The following is a 20,116-nucleotide window of genomic DNA, read 5'->3' as shown; positions in this document are numbered from 1 at the left end:
TAACAAATTATATACAAACCCTTCCTCGAGAATCACGCCATCGAGTGGTGATAACTGTTTGATAGTCGGTGAAGTAGTTTTTTCGTTTATCGCAAACAGACATAGACGCAGCGAGGGACTTTGATTTATAATGTGTATTGATAACTTCTCTGTGAAAACGGTTTTGGGAACCATAATAAATTCTATTTTCTTAGATATCTCTCATCGGCCTTGATTTCAAGACAAAACCTTCAATAACAATAAAAATATTTTTGATATGAATTTATCGGACCACTACCCAAATAATAGAAGTCAACAAAATTTTTAAAGACTAAATATATGTACGTATTTGGCCAAATTCAGACACTATATTTTGTTTCGGTTTCATCAAAAATCAGCTGACATTTTTGGCCGCATGAAAGTATAAAGAGATTTAAAATTGTTCAAAAAACGATGTGTTAAATAAATGTCGTTTCACACAGACCTTGTTTCTCAGAAGTTTTATAGTATTTATTAACATTTATTATATTTTTACGAATATTGTTTTTATTAATATAATGATTAAATTTCTTAATTTAAAACGGATGTTAAAAGGAAAAAAAGATTGTAAGATGTTGGTCCAAGAGTTTTACTGTTTCTTGCATGCATTTTTAAGTATATCTAAAACTTATACCGTTAATAAAAATTCTAAATGGGCAACAAATATTAATCTTACTTAGTTTTTTGTGATAAAAATATGTCAATATACTAATTGTAATTACTAATTTATTTGGAACATTTACCAAATAATATTGAAACAGAGTATGTAATCTCTTAATCAGTAATCACTGTTCACTTCCCTGGATTTGTCTATAGTTTAAGATGGCGGCTGGTGAGAGTGACAGGTTTGTAAATAAAGATACTACCAAAGTTTTATTGAGAATATTTAGATAAATTTTGTAACCAGTTTTGAAAAATCCCTTTTTCATTGCTCATAAAATCAAGATATCTTTTTTTATAAAGTATATTTATATAATTTATATTTATTTCAGCGATCTCAAACCCTCCCAAGTAGTTATAGTGAGAGAAGTTTATGATAGTGAAAATGCACATATTAAATTTGAAATGGAATTGGAAAGAGCGCTTGAGGCTGGTGTGAGCATCATCGTAATAGAACCAGAGCCTCTTGGAGAAGAAACCGCGAGATGGATATATGTAGGCAACCTCTTACATAAAATATCTGTATATAGTGGCTTATGTAGCATCGCTTCAGGCAAGTTTTTAAATAAGTAATGAATTAAGAATAAATGTGAATAATTTTAAATATACAAGAATTAAATATATTTATTCTCAATCTTTACAGGTCTTACATGGAGTTCTTTGGCTTGCACACCCTTTGGTGTAGTGTCAGTTTTGTGTGCTGGTTGTTATACATTGTCATGGCAATGGGATCCTTGTTGCAAATATCAAGAGGAGAAAGATCTTCGTCGCTTGTCCAAACTACCAGTTTTAAGTGATTTAACATCAGCCTCACCTGTTGTTCTTGTACATACTGATAATAGGAAAAAAATACTTCTGCATAGCACAGTATCATTAACGGCAGCTGCAATTTGCTTATGGAGAATTTACAACACATTCAAGTGATGGTCTAGTGAATATATAATAAAAGTCAATATGCTCACAGTAGAAAAATATGTGAATGTTATAAAAAAGTAATAATATATTATAGTTTATGCTTATAGTGCTCTGTATCCTGTATAAAAAATTGTTTCTTGTAGAAAACTTTGTAAATTTATTATAATTAATTTTAACTGTTATTAGATTAGACATACAATTTCTGTACAAATATAGTTTCTTTTAAATATAAGGATGCTTTTCTAGAAATGATAGTAGTTGTTGATTATTTTATATAGTCATGATAACAGTGAGAAACAAGAAAAAATTGTCACTGCTACCATGAAATAAAAGCTATTACATAATTATAGATTTTTATTTCATAACAATTTAATGCTTGATTTTGTATCTACATGTTTTGATTAAAAATTTATAGAATTTTTGTTAAAAGTATGCACTTGGAATGTTAATAACAAAACAATAAGGCACAATAGTTAACAGAATTTAAAACCATTTCTTTTGAATTAAATACTAATAAAAATAACAATAAATAATCATTTAAATTTATAAACTAAAGTTAGTTGATATAAAAAATATTATTGAGCCACAATCAAGTCCTTTTAAATGTTATATAATATTTACATCTATGATATTGCGAATTGACATTATATAATCAGTGTGTGCATATTTTAATAATTATTAATTAATCGTTTTAAGCTGTCTTCACAGCCCTTTTAGTCATTGCCCAATGGTACACAGAAGGAGCAAAACGTCTTAAAAAGATCGCCAAATTTGGCACAAATTGACTTATAACAAGTTCCTTATCCCCATTGATGACCATATCCAAAACTTTTTCTGCAACATATTCAGCTTCAAAGCCAGAAGCCGTAGTCTTGTCCATTACTGTAAAAAAAGAAATTATATTATAATTATTTGAATTGAATGATATAATATTTAATTATTTTGCTGACTTCTGGTACCAAAATTTACATTTAAAATTCAAATATTCGAATTTCTGCTAACTCGACTTTATGAAAATTTAAATGAAACTAGTATTATTCGGATTTACTACGCGGGATCACACCTCGTTTGCCCGTGATCACGGTTGCTGCAAAGTAACCGAAACGTCGGGATTATGTAGTTTTTAAATAATAAAATCCGCGTAGTAAATCCGAATAATACTAGTTTCATTTAAATGAATACTCGCGAAAATCTTAGATCTCTTTATGAAAATTTACATAGTAACAACGAAATTTGACCAATGTGTTGATAATATTCATATAGACACTAGAAGATCTTTTTAGAAATACAAGCCTGCGTGTTTTTCACCACTTCCGGTCAAAGCGTTCATAGATACAGCAGTCTTCACGTAGCCGGGACTGACTACGGAGACTTTTATATTATGTTGATGCATTTCAGCACGGAGTGAGTCTCCGAATGCCTGCATAGCATGCTTTGAAGCCGCATATGCAGAGCGATCTGGTGTTGCTATCAAGCCCTGTACAGAGCTTATGAATATTATATGGCCACTTTTTCTTTCTACCATCTTCGGTAACGCAGCTAGAACAATGAAAAAATCACATGTAAATATTATAATACTGGCTGCTTCACGCATCTTTTCCTGCGGACAGGTCTGTTATGTCTAATCAGTGTACATGTATATTATTATTCTGGTTGTATGGTATTAAGAAAACTTAATTTGAACTGGTATCCGACATACATACAACCTCGTTGACTATACGATATGCAATATTGGTAGAAACTATATTATTGTTGATTAAGCAGAAACAACATTAAAATAAATTAACAAAATCAATTGATCAATATATTGGAATCGTGTGATCGACAAAAACTATTAAATTAAAACAATTTTTTATTTTACATGTACTTAATAAATAAATAATTCATTCATCCGAGTCTCTTACACTCACTGCACAATTACTTGAGATATAAATACGTAGACTATTTCCTGGATTACTCGTACTTTTTTTTATCTTGCGGAATTACACTACACCATTCTATATAAAAATATATTGCAGTATAAATAAAGGCTGTTTTAATTTATATTGTAATTATTACAAATTGGAGAAACAAGAGTTGCCTAAATGAGTCAAGCCATTTAGTCAGTAAACAACTTAATAGCTAAACGGTAAATACTGAATACGTATTGTTTACTTAGTTTAGAATTGTAATGTATATCCGTGTTTAAAAGAAGCTAAAACGAAAGAATTTTGATTGAAAAGTATGAAAGTAATGTAGTTTTATTTGGGATCTTAAAAATCAAGCTTAGCTTGGTATTTCTCAAACACTGAAAATAAAAAATCTCATGTGGAAATACTTAGATTTAAACTTTTCGTCGTCGCTTCTTGTGTCTGAACAATTTAAAGCTGATACTGAAAGTTTTAAAATTAATCAGCATCATTCAGAATAATGCCGTGGTTTTACTTTTAACGACTTTTGCATTTAGTAAGAGAGATAATGATATGACCGGTACCTTGATATGAGTATGAGATTAAGAACAGGGACCTTATTATAAAACATCACCAGGATGGACAGATTTAAGTTATGTTCAGGTGGGAATAAAAATGGTGAACTCTTTGTTGTTTGTTATTGTTATATACTTACTATTATTTTTCTAAGGGTGACCTATCACCGAAATCTTATATTATTTTTTTTACCAGCATCCACTGCCATTTTGTTTAAAATAAGTCAGTAGGTATTTAATTTCTTTCGTGTTGTCGGGAAATAGAGTAAATTGTTATTTGTAATGATTTACAGCCCTTAAATTTAAATCATAATTTACAAATGCAAGTATATTAGCGGGCATTTTATTTGATTTTGTGTAGAAAATACTCGTGAAAATCTTATAAAGAATGATGTAACTAATAACTGCAAATTGCCGCAAAGACCTTGTCGTAGTCCTGGACCTATATTTCTCAACAACTGAGAAGTGATATCTAGAATATAAATTGCTTTATAAACTTGCAACAACAACTTTACCAGTCTTTTAAATTCATATAGTCAAATTTAATGTAGTTATAAAGCAGTAAAATAAAAGAATTACGTGTACCTTAAGATAATAGTGTAGTGGTAGCACTCATAATTTTATAATATAAATATAATAAATTTCTATATTTACCTTTTGTAAGACCTACAGAACCAAAATAATTGGTAAACATAATCTTCTTGTCCACTTCCAGATTTGTGTAGAGAATTGATCCACGATGAGATACCCCTCCATTATTAATCAGAATGTCAATTTCACCACAGACTTCATGAACTTTGGTAACAAAAGTTTCCAATTGCTCAAGATCCGAAAGATCTAGCTCCAGTACTATGGGCTCTTCTGTCGGGAGAGACTGAAAGATATTATCGTATTTATCATCATATATTTAAGAAATTTTACCTGAATTCTTAATTTAATTTTTATGTAAAATCAATTTTTTTTGATATTCTGCTTTCTATAATTTAAAACATGGGTAATACATGTCTGATTTCATTATATTACATTTAAATACAAATTTACTTAAACTATCATTTTTATATAAAAATTTAAATGCATATATAGAAACAGCAGTCCTCTGCAATGATAATGTTTTTGTTAATAAATAATAATAGTTTGACATATCAAAATAGTAAATTTTTGGCTTAAAAGATTTAATATTTCAAATTAAATCTGCTTTTTACTACATCTGTATCTTTATAACTTAGTCCACAAATAAAATTGAATTAACACCTCAAAGTAACATATATTTTGATCTAGAAATAAATATGCCCCAGTTGACTTTCAAAAGTTACAAGGATAACATGCCACAAAGTTGCAAACAATTTTATTATATTAATGTTTTGTAGGTAAAACATATAAAAATGTGCATATAACATTTTCGACCTTAATATTACATAAAATACTTTAGTTTTATATAATAAAAATTATTATGTATGGGTGACTTGAACTGACCTATGACTTCAAACTGATAACATTGTTTTGCTGATCTTACTTACACTCATAACAATTTTAAAAAATCCTTATAAGTAATATTAAAGATCTAATAAAAAATAAGTATATAAATGAAATAAATGTAAATATTTCCTATTATGAGTATTTAATTTTTTATTGATACCGGACTGAAGTTCAAAAGGGCAATAAGCAATTACATATGGAGCACAATTATATATAAAAAAATACTTCTATTAAACAAATGCTTTGTTATAATAAAAGCATTTGCTTACTAATAAGAAATGAAAATACTTACAATTTTCTTTGACAATAGATCATTTTTTACTCGTTCCAATTCTGTTTTCCTCCTAGCAGCAAGGACTACTTTACAGCCATACTCATAGAACACATGAGCTAAAGCTTCACCAATGCCTGAGCTCGCACCAGTTATGACAACAACCTTTTTATAGATGAATTTGTTAGTTAAAAAAAAAATTGTTATTTGTCAAACTATATCTATTTCTCTTACCTTTCCCTGCAGTGCATTTCTACGTTTTGTATCTCTTAGCCGTCCACATAAACGGTACATACTCACACTAAAAATGAGGGGCAAGCCAATATATTTAACATACCACTTGAGTGAGTTCACATTAATGACAGGCATGTTGCTAAATCACTCCTTTATTCTAGGTATGCACTGGAGGTCGTTTTATACTTAGTTATGTAAATATATACTTAGACACTTGCTATGTTTATAGTCGATCGTAAATTATATGTTAGATATAATATGTACGTCCAACGAGTTACAATATATATATCGATGTAGTTGTGACTAAGGTTTGAAATATACTCAACAATAATTTACTGAAATTAAAACTTTTCCATAAAGAATACGAATTTTGTTGTTTTGAATTAATTGGTTTTAATTTAAAATTGCAACTTATAAGTTTTTAGGCGTATAAATTCAACATTATCGCCGGTTTAGAATAAAGCAACTATTACCACCGTCTCAAGGTTACTTAACAATTAACAAAGTCCATTTATAATCAACTTAAAAAATATTGCACTATCGAAGTAGATAATAAAATACGGAGGTATTATTTACGCTTTAACGGGACCATTAATTTCCAATCAGGAAACACTGGTTTTTGACATTGACATTAGTATATTAACCGGTCGTTCACCCCTATTAAAATTTCACCTGGCCAATGTAAAAAACTTTAATTTCTAATTACCTTTTATTATTTATATTTTATATTGACTTTTTACAGAATTAAACAAAATTGAAACTACAAAATACTATGAGTAAGAAAATTCAAAAATAAAGATAAAAAGATACATAAGTATCTTTTTACATGTATAGAAAAAATGTTGTTATTTTTGTCGCACAGTCTCATGAATAAAATTTATATACAAAAAATAAATATGTATATTGAGAATGTCTCCTGAATGCATTATATATATATAGTAAAGGCAAAACTAAAAAATGAAATGCTCAAAAAGAAATTACCTTAAGCTCGAAAGTTTTAAACAGCTTTTGAATGACCGAAAATTGTTTGAAACAGATACAGTTGAGAAAGACATTGTTTAAATCCGTATTTAAAAAAAAACCCTCGATGTGTTAAAGTTTAGAGATAGCTAAAAAATATGGTATCTTTATAATGTTAAAAACTACATTTTCGAGATTGCCATTTTATTTTATTTTCACCCAACGGGTAATAAAATATGTATATACGAGTATATACTTAACAAACTATTTTAAAAGCATCTATTTTATGATAATTTTTATTAAGGATTATGTTTAAGTCCTTTTTTTAAATTCTAATATGCATAATATCATGTGACTTAATGCCATTAGTAGTTTTATCATATTTGTAAAAATAATGTGGCTATTATTATAGCTAGGCATATTTTCATTAGTACCAAGGTTTATTCAAAAAATAATTACACCAAAAGTGTTTTTAGGAAGATTATTAAGGGAATAAATCCAAAAATTCAAACCTCAACTAAAACAGGTTAGTAGGACTGATTTGAAAAAAAATAATTTTGTTTATAAAATTATAATTAGTGTTAACACTTCAATTTTTTATTGAAATTATATAATAGAAACTTTAAATGAAGTCTTTTTCTTATTATGCCTAGACGGCTGATAACCTTTTTATTTGATTTTATTAATATTCCATAAAAGTTTAAATGTCTTTTAATAAAATGTCAGGCAAAAATACTGAACTTTTAAAACAAAAAATAATAAATACACTTATAATTTATCACTGTATTAATTGTTTATGGTGGCGAATAAATTGTAAAAGTAAATTTCAACGGGTAACACTAAGTTACAATTCCTTGATTATCTAAATGTTAAGATTATGTTTGATTTGTCCTGGATATAAATAGTTAACAGAATGTTTCAGTGAGTATTAGAGAATATTTTACAAGCAAATATTTACTACTATCGACACAACTACTTTTTCTTTAATTTATTGGGAGTGTCGTACAGATGCGCTGACCTTCGTTTTGATGCACAACGCACAACAAAGCATCAAATTGACGGCTGCCCTATTTTCACAACAATCTTTGCGTTTATTAATTAACTGTTTTCGTGAAATGCCTTTACTGTGACAAATACTCAACTAATAAATGTGAAATTTGATCGTGCAAAGTGCCGCATATGTGGAATTATAATGATAATGGAATCGTCGACTACGCAAACTACTATTGGTGTATTTTATATTGCCAAAGCAAAGACTTTCTTTTTGACTTTTAGGACAGCATTCCCAAACCTGGAAAAATAAAATTGACTCTGATATCAAGATGAATGAGAGGGATATTCCAAGTGTACCCATTACCACATTAGCAGGAGTAGCTAGTTTAACTGACTGTAAGTATTTAGATTGGATATATATTTCACTGTTCCACTAAAATATATGAAATGGTATTTTTATTTTAAATAATTGAGTAAATAAGATTGTTTTTTATATTATTCATACAATAAATCTCTATTAAATTGTATAAAGTTTTTTTACAAAAAAAAAATATATTGAACATGTAATTGGATCAATGATTCCCTTTGAACATGTCATGGAAATAAAATTACTTGTAATTTAGGTTTATGTTGAACACAAAATTTTCTTGAAAGTCGTTATTTCAATGTATGTTATAAACGTTGAAATGATAGTTGTATATACAATTATTTTGTGGTGTGAATAAGGTATGTAAACTTAATATGCTTTCCTTAAAAATTGATGCTTCAATTTCTATAATCAACAATTTCACATAAAATTTTTAATAGCAAAATATAATTTTTAATAATTAATAAATAACTTATTGTTTACTTTATCTTGAAATAATTTTCTTCTAGATATGATGTTGTTGTCCATTATAGTATATATACAGTGTAATATTTTCTTAATCAGTTTTAATAAATAACATTTAATTTTCCATTATTATAAAATAAAATCTTAACTTAAAACTGATTAAAAAAATATGTTAATATTATTAGGAAACAAAATTCTTTCAGTGTTACCAGTGCTTCCATTACCAACACCTTTGCCGTCAACACTGAACAACAAGTCTCAGTTGTTTCACCCTCGTGTTGCAGAAGAAGCAGCTATACTGCTTGCAACTCGTGATGACAATCTTGTCTCCTTACTGTTACAGTCACTTATGCAGACATCTGTTCAGCATATGTAAGTTAAAGTTGTCATGTGTTACAAATTAAAGTATATATAACAGCTTAGGATACCAAAAGTTTAAAAAATTTGTAATATATCAATTGTGAAAATTTAATTTTCAGTGACTTGAAGGATGAGAGTATACCGAATGCAGTCAGTCCTGCTCCTCCACAAGCAACTCCAGAACTTTTGAAAGCAATATTACATGTTAACCCCAATGTCTTTGATCAGCAACAAAGAAATCACTGGGGTAACCATTTACATGCATCCAAGTTGAATGGGATGTCACCCTCTTCCACATACAATTATGCATCACATAACACTGTTCACTCGAGTCCTTCATCACATGGTACTGCTGTACATTCAGGGTCTATGCCTAACCAGCAAGTGTTGGCGACACCATGCCAGTCATCCCCTCATGTAAACATGGGTTCCCCACCCTCTCAAGCTCGACCAGGGAGTCAAGTTAATATCACCGCTCAAAACAATGTTTCACCGCCTTGGAGTACTTCAAACCCATCTAATATATACACAAGCCCTTTATCGAATTCTTCGTGTTCGAATCCTCAAAATGGTGGATTTTATAATAGTTTAGTGCAAGAAAATAGAAATTTTCTCACTAACATTGGTGACGATAAGGATCCACTTTCTATGTCTCCAAGAAATATGACTGAACAACAGAAGCAGCATTTACAAGTCCAGGATAAGAATTACGAACAAGGTCAATATTGCAATAAAAGTGAATATGGTAAGAAAAAGTTTAATACTTAATTTTTATGTATGTTTATATAGTTCCAGGACAGTCTCCAGCTCAAGCTAGCGTGGCGCCTTCGCCTTTGCGACAGGAACCTCAAGTGCCTCAGCCGTGTATGGGTGCCCCTTACGCCCCTCCAGCTACACAAAGCACACAAGAGAAACAAGACCCCAGCAGAAGCACACAAGTTATGAACACTAGATACCCTGTTGTTAAATTAGGTCGACTCTCTGTGAGTAATAATACTTATGTAAATTTATTTATTAGCACAAATCCTTAAACAAGTATTGTAATGAATTTCATAAAATAGGAGGGAATGCTAAAGAAACACGATGTGTCTCACGACGAAAGGTCGAGGAAAAATAGTACAGTGGATTCGGATTCTGACGACAATTTGCCTTTAAAAGCTAAGTCGAGTAGCTCCACTCCCACTGTAGATAAAGAAAGAGAAGCTATAGATATGGCTAGAGAAAAGAACTGGGAAGCGGTTAAGAGGAAACATGAAGAAGCCAGTAGAAGAGAAGAAGCAGAGGCGGCTATCGGTTAGATGTTTAATTTAATACAAATAAAATTGAAGTGTATATACCAGCAATAGTATTTTGAATTACTCATGATGGAAAATATATTAATTTCTATTCCATAATTATGTTTTAGTGAGACCCAAGCTGCGAAAAGTGGAAAGAAGATTGGTGCCAGTTCTGGAAATGTTATCTGTTGATGAACTCATGGAGACAAATACATATCAACGGTTCAACAAATTAATAGAATCCGTCTTCGAAACCATCGATGATGACGTCATTATAACGGACGAAATGGGTGAGTTCGGATACTATTGGAAAAAATTTAGTTGAATGATAAATATTATTTAATTAGATTCAAGTGAGTATGTACAAAATATATACATTCCTTTGAGTTAAGGATAACACAAAAAATATATCTCTCAAGTGAATTATTATATATTTTTTAATTTAATTTTTTCTGTTGTTTAGGTATTTTTTTAATATATATTTTTTTATTCTAGAGGGTACAGATATTCCACAAGATATGCTATTACCTCGATATCAACTACAAGAGTTGTGTTCCGAAGCGGCGAAATTAAAAAATTTGGGTGCTATGGAAGCCATTCCTTCGGACAGATTAGTACGATTATTAAACATATTAGAAAAAAATATTAGGGCTGCCGAAAAGATGTCTCTAGTGGGGGATCCAGTAAGTAATTACCATCAGTATGTACATATAGTCAATTATTTTAGTTGTGTCTTTGTCTTGGAAGAAATAGAAAATGTTAAATATTGTATTGAATAACCTCTGTAACAAATATTGTAGATTTGAAAGCAAAAAGAATGAAAAATATGTTTTTACTTATTTAATTTTACATAATATAATTATCTTATTTACATATAATTAAAAAAACTATTAATTAATCACTTTATTGTTAATGTTTAATCATTAAAATCATACAGGCAAGGGAGGGGATCAACTTTAGATTAAGCTATTTAAGTATTAATTAAAATGTATGTATTAATATGGTTATTGCATTGCAGGAAGATAGTGAAGAGATGCGACAGATCTGGATGGAGTCGGCGTTAGAGCGTGTGATGTGCGCCTCGGACGCCTGTCTCACGGCATTGTATATAATGACGTCACCCAGCATGCCCAAACGAATATTCCTAGAAGATGTTATAGATAGGATCATTATGTTTATTAAGTTTCAACTAAACAATACCATATACTGTGTATATGACCCCGTGTACAGTATCCAGAGTACTTCCAAGAAGAAAGGTTAGTGCTTTTGATATTTTATTTCTACATAGTTTTATATATGTATATAAAAAAAATAAATAGAATTTTCAATTATATTACTTTATATACAATTGTGGTATATGTATTTTCCGTAACAATAATGAAAAGCAATAAAAATAGATTACATCTTCGTATTCATACCGTGTATTGAGTGCAGGACTCCAAGGCTTAAGTATGCATTTGAATTCAAACGTCGCTTCATATGTTTGCGGTTCAAACTATATATTGTCGCAGTTGACGTGACCGGTCTATTTGAAGCCGGTTTAAAGACAGTTTTATTTAATAATAAAAATTTTAATTCTTCAAAAGTAAAGAGATAGCCAAACTATTTTCTTGTGGGAAAATTCTTCCTTTTTGCTCTATAATGTTTTGTAGGAAAGATGTTCAATATACATATAAATCAGTATGTGGTTTAATATTAACTATGTTTTCTCGAGTACATATTGTTGTTTATATAGCTAATATTTAGGTATAAAATGTTTTATTTTTATATATGTCTGTTTGGTGTTGATTTTTCTGTTAGTCGAATGTAATCTTTGGATAAGACATATTTCGTTTTAATAGGATTTTTGTTGGTTATTTATTTGTGATGTTTGTAAAGCAAATTAATTGAATTTTCTCCAAAAACCCTATACGATCCATCTCGCACATTGATGTGGTCTTAATAATCACACAAAAAACATATTTTTTTTTAAATCTAACCAGTGAATAAATTATAAACCAATAACATTCTGACTCCTTCTCAATCTCATAGCCATAATAATATTATGAAGGTACCGGCGTGGAAATATGTACGTATGTGTTAGGTTGTCCATGTCACTTAATTGTAACAATACATCCGAACTTATAAACCCTTACAATTGGATTCCTTACGAGTTTTGTAGGAATACCTATCAGTTTTTTTTTATCATTCTGATACTAGAGTGAATATAATATGAATTCTGATTCCTATACAAAATCCGACAATTTAACAAAACTTCTAAGTCTCTAAACACCAAAAAAAAAAAAGAAAAACAGTAAGGAATGTTCTGTTAAAAAATTTTAATATTTTGATAACCTGAGGATAGTAAACTACATAATAACAGATAATAAATTCGCGAAAAACAATTTGTATATTTATTTTAATATATAAATTATAAATAATTAATTTTTACCCATGTATTCTCATATTCAAAGGGACAGTCATTACACAGCAGAATAATATACAGTATACAGACGTTGCGTGAGACAGCGAGTATTTTAAGTATACGACTTTACAATATACGAATGTGTTCCAGTGGACGGCCGTAAGCGTCGCGGTGGCGGTGCAGGTCACGCCAGTCGGCGGTGCGGTAGTTCGACCAGAGCGGTCCGCGAGCTGTACACTCACGCTCACGAGTGTGTCACGTTGTTGTCTGAATTGTTCGCTGCCCACCACCTCACCGACACCACAGTCCTACACGCCTCTACCGTCGGAGTATCGCCGTTCTTCGTAGAGAACATCAGCGAACTGCAGCTGTCAGCCCTCAAGCTTGTTACAACTGTAAGTCCTATACTTTTCTTTACTAGAAATGTTAGATTGATTGTTAAATGACGAATAAGAATATTAAAATATCTGAGATATGGTTCATTAAGTAATTGCGATCAAATTCCTAAATGACATTTGCAGATTTTTACAAAATACGAACAACATCGCCGGCTACTGCTTGAGGATATCTTAGCTTCAATAGCCCGGATTCCTAGCTCGAAACACAATCTACGGTCCTTCCAACTGAGTTCCGACCAGCACATACAGATGTTGACCGCCCTTGTTTTACAATTGGTTCAGTGTGTTGTCACGCTCCCGGAGACGCTCTGTAAGACACAGGACAAGGATAAGGATAAGGAGAAGGAAAAGGAGCATGTTGAGTCTGATAGCAAAAAGGTATTAAATGAAAATCCTGGAAAAATTCTAATAAAAGAATCTAAAAATACCTCATAATGTTATTACTTGTATAAAAAAAACTAAAATGTGATTAAAACTAAATCATTTGTTATTTTCTTGTTTACAGCCCGTGGATAAAGACCTAACAATAATATCTAAATACGAAGCAGCAATCAGTGTAGGCGGAACATTTCTCACATCATTTCTAAACAAGTGCCGCAGTCGGAACGAAGAAGTCGACTTCAGGCCCCTGTTTGAGAACTTCGTTCATGATCTTTTAACTACTGTTAATAAACCCGAATGGCCGGCTACAGAATTGCTGCTAAGTTTACTCGGTACAATGCTGGTAAGTGGGTCACTTTAACTCATAATTGTATCTTTAGCTATAAACTTTGGTAGATGCAATAATAAGGATGAATCAGATTTTTATAAATGGATTTGTAATAGTGATGTTTATATTTAAATACGTCTACTCATTAAATAGTGCTCTTTAAAATTAATTATCGGTCCCTTTTTATAATAAAAAAATATATTTTTGTCGATAAAATACAAATTTCTTAAAGGCAAAATCTTAAGAACGATCAATTAATTTAATTGTCTTTGTTTAGGTGGAAACATATAAGAATAGTTGAAATGTGTTATTTAATAGGTAAATTCGGCATTAATTGAAAGAAACTGCTAGTAATCATATCATTTGCAGGTGAAGTACATGTCAGACAAGTCAATGGAGATGTCTGTACGTGTGGCGTCGTTAGAGTACCTGGGGTTGGTGGCGTCGCGATTGAGGAGAGACAGTGTGACGTCACGAGCCAAGCTCGCCACCATGGACGCCGTGGTGAGGGACATTCGGGCCGAAGAGGAGAAAGATGGATGTCAGCAGCAGGTATGAATACAAGTACTGACATAATCCTATACATTATTTATTGCAAACATCACATAGCTAAACTAACGAAACTCTTGTTCTTTTTCGTGTTGCTAGGATGAAATGTTAGAATTTTCTGTTCCTGAAGAGAAATCTGTGCTCACGAGTTACTTTATCAGCTTATATTAAATTTGCTTTGAAATGAATATATATTTATTTATTGTTCCAGTCGCTGACGTCAGGTTTAGACGAAGATGAAGAGAGAACAGAATTTCTTCAAAGGGTATTGCTTGATTACCTTGCGATAAATGGTCAAAAGGATCAGGCGTGGAATTGTGCCAGGCATTTTTATATTACGCAATGGTACCGAGATATGGTCGTCCAACCGAAGAGCTCCTCACCAACAAAAAGACCGAAGAATAAGTCAAAGAAAAAATACAAAGTCGAAAGCAGTGAAGAGGAATCTGACGCAGACGACGACAGCGACGGTGGCATCAAGGAATCGAAGGCCGACAAGAAACTACCTCCGAGCGCTCTGATGTCCGCCGAGAAGTTCAAAACCATTGAACGGCGGAAGCATTTCTTCCTCGAAAAGATTAGACCGTTCCGTTATCAAGGCGGGACCCAGGTGCAAGTGATGCAGTCCTACATAGATTATAGCGGCGCGGAGTTGATCTCGCAGTATCTGGCGTCGAAGCGATCTTTCTCCCAGAGCTTCGACAGGTATCTGAGGAAGATCCTGGTGATTCTCTGCGAGAATACAATAGCAATTCGTACGAAAGCTATGAAGTGTTTGACGATGATAGTAGAGGCGGATCCGGCGGTGCTGGCGCGTCCCGATATGCAGATCGGTGTGAACCGCTCGTTCCTAGACCAGTCCACGGCAGTACGGGAGGCGGCCGTAGACCTTGTAGGAAAGTTCGTGTTGAGTCGACCAGAACTCATCGACAAGTATTATGGAATGCTCTCAAATAGAATATTGGTAAATTTCAACTAAGTATTTGTAATAAGACGCAAATGAGAATACGCTTATAATTAATATTACGACATTCATTTCAGGACACCGGTGTGTCGGTGAGAAAACGAGTGATAAAGATATTGAAAGACATTTGTATAGAATGTCCAGAGTTTCCAAAAATACCTGAAATATGTGTGAAAATGATAAGGAGGGTTAACGATGAAGAGGGTATAAGGAAGCTAGTTATGGAAGTGTTTCAAAATATGTGGTTCAGTCCGTGTCCCAACTCTTCGAGGCACGGTGCTCTGGATATAACAGCCGCCACGGCAGATCCGCTCACTAGAAAAGTACTGAACATAACAGATGTTGTACTATCGTCTAGAGATATGGGATTGGAATGGTTTCAACAACTGTTAATGAGTGTAAGTATGAGGAACTTAATAGTATAATTTAATGTGAGGAAGTAATAACTAATAAATTATATTTTTTCAGTTATTTAAACCTAAGGAAGATAAGGATGACTCCACAAAAATTATTTATCAACCGCCTAAATCTCTATTGGTAGCTTGCCAACAAATTGTTGACTGCCTTATCGAACACTTACTGCAGTTGGAGGAAACCAATACGGATGGTAAAAATATTATAACATTTTATTAAAAAAAGAAAAATTTATTGAAAAACTCGCTCTAAAATTATATTATGTTGCAGGAGCTGGTTCATCACAACGTATTTTAGCGTGCCTCTCCACATTGCATTTATTTGCAAAAATTAGACCGCAGCTATTGGTTAATCATGCATTAACACTTCAGCCTTACCTCAGTCTAAAATGTCAGGTAAAGATTATTGTTATTTTTTTTTAATAAATTAGTTTGAATAAATGTAACAGTAGGCATTTTCGTTACACAATGATTTGGAGACATTAAATATACGGATTAAGAAGACAATTAGTGATAATAATAAATCACTTTCAGAATCAATACGAGCAACAAATAATGTCAACGGTTGCTTCCACGTTAGAGCTGGTGGTTCCTCTCATGGAACATCCTAGTGAAGTATTCCTCGCTCAGTTGGAGGAAGACGCCGTGAAGCTCATCCTGCAGCGCGGCCAGCTCGTCATAGCTGCCTGTATAGCATGTCTAGCAGCCATTGTTAACAACCTGACGCACAATTACAAACTCATTAGGGATGTGTTCAATAAGTATCACGGTAAGTAAACATCAATAGGAGTTCTGTCATATGCTATAATCCATTGTTACTCCTTGTAAAGTTGAATAGCATTACGTTGTATATATTTGAATCATGTATGAATAAATTTACGTAACGAAATTACTGTTTTCAGGAGTTCTACTGCAATGGAAGCAGAGTTGGCAGCGGAACGCCGAGATGACACGCGGGCTTCACACGAGGCCTCACTTTAGACGAGCGTTGTTCATTGTAGGACTACTATTGCGGTATTTTGATTTCACTGAAAGCAGAGTCATAGAGGGTCTTGCGGTTAGTATACGCTTTTTGATAATTACCTGACTGATCACATTTTTTTAAGTCTATAAATATTTCTATGTTATAAAGTCGTTGTAAAGTATATCGAAATTAATGACTCAGGGATGGTTTTAAATTTTAATCTACATTTATAATATCGTACTATCCTTCGGTTCTTCAGACTGACATCAAGGAGCAAGTGTACTCTACGTTAATGTTTTTCGTCGGTCTCGAAGACGAAGATTTCGTGTCACATACGCTCAAAGCCCTCGGTTCAGTTTGTGTGCGACATTACGAGTTTATGTTGAGGCCGGAATTGAAGGAGTTTTATCATCAGCTATTGACATCAGAACTGGCACCCATAGAAATGAAAGCAGACGTGCTTAGAAATATTGAGATGTACTTACAAGAGGAGGAACAGAGAATGATCAGACAGGATAAGGAATGTAAGTAATACATGCCAACGACTATTATTTGAAATAGAGATCGTGAAAAATAAATTGAAGATACAACACATAACTTTTATCCTACAAAAAATTTCAGGGTCAAAAAGATCAAAACATGAAAACTTAAAGGAGATGGGCGACGTGTCTTCCGGAATGGCGTCAACAGTGATCCAATTGTACCTTAAAGAAATCCTGGGATCATTTTTGCACGCGAGCACGGTAGTTCGCTCCAGCGCTATGAAAGTAGTGCAGTTGGTGTTAGCACAAGGGCTGGTCCATCCTGTACAGGTCCGATATTAACAGTTCCATTACGAGTTTTAACTAAACATTGTCACTTCCCGTATATAATTAAATGTGTAATGCGTTACAATTGCAGATTGTTCCATATCTAATATGTATGAGCACCGACACAGAGGTGACAGTGTCACACACGGCAGACAAAAATCTCCAAGAAATAGATAAAAAATATCCAGGATTTATACACATGAAGGCTCAACTTGGTATAAAACTGTCGTACCAGCTACAAAAAATATTACAGAATAATAAGAAGGGAGTAATTAGAGGGTTCAGGTGAGCAGGGCTTAAAATAAATCATAACCAGAAAACAGATATCATAAAGTGAGTTCAGTTATATAATATAATATAACATTTCACAGGAAAAAGGAACAAGACGACTTGCCAACTGCTCTTAATGGTTTTTTATATTCACTGTTAAGAAACACGCGGCCGCAGCGACGAGCATTAATACTATCCTTATTGAAACAATTCGATGACGTTTCTGTAAGTACCCTCAGATATATATTCTGTCTTACGTTATGACATCTCAATACATCTCCATTTATAATTCCAGACCGCTCCATTGGATCAAATGCTCTATCTGGCTGATAACTTAAGCTACTTTCCTTTTCAAGTTCAAGATGAACCACTTTTTATAATACACCATATTGATATTATAATTTCTACGTCGGGATCAAATTTATTACAAATTTTTCGGGAGGTAAGAAAGTAGTATGCAATAAATTTAATATTTTTTTTTATTTTATTAAAAATACTAGTAAAAGTTCGAATCGATTAACTTAAAACCGAGGGTATTGTTACATTGAATTGTTTTTATTCCAAGATCAAATTTGTTTCTGCTCTGTTTCTTTTAATACAGCATGATTCACAAGACAAGCTTAAGAACCATTCAAGAAGTAAGAATTCAATATAATTATTTTTTTATATCAACACATTCCCAGGGTCTTTTAAAAACTGGTAGTGAAGAGAAGGAGCCGCTCGACGAGGAAGAGGACGAGGAGGAGGCGGAGGCGCTGGTGGCGAGACTGCCGCCCTCCACCAGGCCGCTGAGGGACGCCATGAGACAGGCCCGAGGCTGTCTGCTCTTACTCGTTCTCAAACAACATCTCAAACAGCTCTACGGTTTCACAGACGCGTAGGTGTCAAACTATAACAGGATATTGTGATATATATGGTTGTGTATAATAAAAAGCATGTATGTCATGAAGCTATGCAGCTTCATGAATATGCATTCATGAACGGAACTATCGCAACTTAATATTGATTTTTAACGGATCTTATACGCTTTACATCAAATACGTCTGATATGCGTTACAGTAAAATTAGTCAGTATTCACCGTCGGAGAGCGTGAAGGTGTACGAGAAGGCCGTCTCTAGACGGCACGCTCCTCAATTCGAGCCCAAGGCGACGATCGCTCAGCTGCATCAGAAGGACGACGACCAGGAGCTGGATGAGCGTGGCCGGCGGAGACTTATAGATGACTACCTCGAGGTACTACATAATACTTTTAACAAAAAAATAAATTCTACCCCCATATAAATAAAACAAAAACATTTATTGTCATAAAATATTGCCAGTACATATTTTTTTATATGTCTATGTAGTCACAGTGTATTTAAAGTTCAATAATTGTTTTCAGTTCAAGCAGATGATGCTCAAGTTCGATCCCGAGGAGGAGGAGGACGAAGAGGGCGCGGCGAGTGGCGCCGCAGCTGGGAGTACCGGCGCTGGCGCAACAAGCGCGGGCGGTGCGGCAACCGCCGGTGGAGCTGTCAGTGCGGGAGGGGCGGCGGGCGCGGGAGGGGGCGCCACCTAGCCGCCGCCTCCCGTGCGCCCCGGACGATAAACTGACAAGTGACAGTGCAGTGCAGTGCGCCCAAGCCTAAGGCCCACGGCTCAAGCCCAAGGCCCGAGCCCCGAGCCCGCGCTACGAGCCCAGCGCGTCTTGCGGACGTTTCGTATTTTCTATGTCGATTTAATTTATTGTCTGCGGCGGCCCGCGCCGGCGCCCGCGGGTTCGTGCCGATATGACGATCCTGAATTCTTTATATAAGTTATATTTGAGAAACGCGATTTTGTTTTATATTAAAAGTCTTGTGTGTAGATAATTTTTATGAAGAATATAAAGTATATGTATCGACACCGACTCGATCTCTCGAGTGTTTTGTCTCATTATAATCTCAGAATTGTGCGCACGGTATTGAAGGCGTTTTAAAATAGTAGGTCAATTTCTTATGCAGAGCCTGTCACGATTGCGAGAAAAAATGCATAATTTTTATACGTATTGGCGTCTATGTAATATAGAATAAAAGATATATGTTGATATGGAAGGGTACTGCAATAAACTCCATTTCAGATATTGATAAGGAAGATAAATTTAATATTTTCTTTATATCCCATTTATATTTTATGTTAATTACCGATCTAGTAAAA

General features: G+C 33.1%; 3 protein-coding genes across 4 annotated transcripts; 2 read left to right on the top strand and 1 right to left on the bottom strand.

Moving 5' to 3' along the window:
- Positions 1 to 750: 750 nt before the first annotated feature.
- Positions 751 to 1,937, top strand: LOC116767631 (transmembrane protein 11 homolog, mitochondrial). Its single transcript, XM_032658045.2, has 3 exons — positions 751 to 863; positions 1,011 to 1,231; positions 1,322 to 1,937. The coding sequence occupies exons 1-3, from the start codon at positions 841 to 843 to the stop codon at positions 1,600 to 1,602; spliced, it is 525 nt and encodes a 174-aa protein (XP_032513936.1). The 5' UTR covers positions 751 to 840; the 3' UTR covers positions 1,603 to 1,937.
- Positions 1,935 to 6,614, bottom strand: LOC116767630 (dehydrogenase/reductase SDR family protein 7-like). Its single transcript, XM_032658044.2, has 5 exons — positions 6,039 to 6,614; positions 5,826 to 5,969; positions 4,712 to 4,931; positions 2,887 to 3,132; positions 1,935 to 2,475 (listed from the first exon to the last, which is right to left on the bottom strand). Exons 1-5 carry the CDS (start codon positions 6,171 to 6,173, stop codon positions 2,285 to 2,287), a joined length of 936 nt encoding a protein of 311 aa, XP_032513935.2. The 5' UTR covers positions 6,174 to 6,614; the 3' UTR covers positions 1,935 to 2,284.
- Positions 6,615 to 7,800: 1,186 nt separating this feature from the next.
- Positions 7,801 to 20,059, top strand: LOC116767296 (nipped-B protein). Of its 2 annotated transcripts, XM_061527169.1 has the most exons (27): positions 7,801 to 7,919; positions 8,274 to 8,387; positions 9,027 to 9,195; positions 9,303 to 9,901; positions 9,973 to 10,166; positions 10,245 to 10,476; positions 10,589 to 10,750; positions 10,956 to 11,143; positions 11,479 to 11,716; positions 13,015 to 13,259; positions 13,386 to 13,640; positions 13,768 to 13,986; positions 14,341 to 14,523; positions 14,732 to 15,484; positions 15,562 to 15,882; positions 15,953 to 16,091; positions 16,169 to 16,293; positions 16,432 to 16,666; positions 16,800 to 16,954; positions 17,121 to 17,385; positions 17,483 to 17,673; positions 17,762 to 17,955; positions 18,042 to 18,165; positions 18,236 to 18,382; positions 18,624 to 18,817; positions 19,000 to 19,174; positions 19,323 to 20,059. In XM_061527169.1, the coding sequence occupies exons 2-27, from the start codon at positions 8,321 to 8,323 to the stop codon at positions 19,497 to 19,499; spliced, it is 5,946 nt and encodes a 1,981-aa protein (XP_061383153.1). In that variant the 5' UTR covers positions 7,801 to 7,919; positions 8,274 to 8,320; the 3' UTR covers positions 19,500 to 20,059. The 2 variants fall into 2 exon arrangements, with proteins under 2 accessions (XP_061383153.1, XP_061383154.1); XM_061527170.1 differs by lacking the exon at positions 7,801 to 7,919 and having other exon boundaries at positions 9,108 to 9,195.
- The last annotated feature ends 57 nt before the right edge of the window (positions 20,060 to 20,116 follow it).

This window comes from Danaus plexippus, assembly GCF_018135715.1.
Source record: "Danaus plexippus chromosome 9 unlocalized genomic scaffold, MEX_DaPlex mxdp_24, whole genome shotgun sequence".
NCBI lineage: Eukaryota > Metazoa > Arthropoda > Insecta > Lepidoptera > Nymphalidae > Danaus > Danaus plexippus.
This window is presented reverse-complemented; position numbering and strand designations above follow the sequence as displayed.

Coding starts and splice junctions, on each gene's coding strand:
- LOC116767631 (XM_032658045.2), top strand. CDS start 841: ATGGCGGCTGGTGAGAGTGACAG. Junction 864..1,010: donor GCGGCTGGTGAGAGTGACAG/GTTTGTAAATAA, acceptor TATTTATTTCAG/CGATCTCAAACCCTCCCAAG. Junction 1,232..1,321: donor CTTATGTAGCATCGCTTCAG/GCAAGTTTTTAA, acceptor CAATCTTTACAG/GTCTTACATGGAGTTCTTTG.
- LOC116767630 (XM_032658044.2), bottom strand. CDS start 6,173: ATGCCTGTCATTAATGTGAACTCACTCAAGTGGTATGTTAAATATATT. Junction 5,970..6,038: donor GAAATGCACTGCAGGGAAAG/GTAAGAGAAATA, acceptor ATCTATAAAAAG/GTTGTTGTCATAACTGGTGC. Junction 2,476..2,886: donor AAGTGGTGAAAAACACGCAG/GCTTGTATTTCT, acceptor CTTTTTTTACAG/TAATGGACAAGACTACGGCT.
- LOC116767296 (XM_061527169.1), top strand. CDS start 8,321: ATGAATGAGAGGGATATTCCAAGTGTACCCATTACCACATTAGCAGGA. Junction 17,386..17,482: donor GATCAGACAGGATAAGGAAT/GTAAGTAATACA, acceptor AAAAAATTTCAG/GGTCAAAAAGATCAAAACAT. Junction 18,166..18,235: donor AACAATTCGATGACGTTTCT/GTAAGTACCCTC, acceptor TTATAATTCCAG/ACCGCTCCATTGGATCAAAT.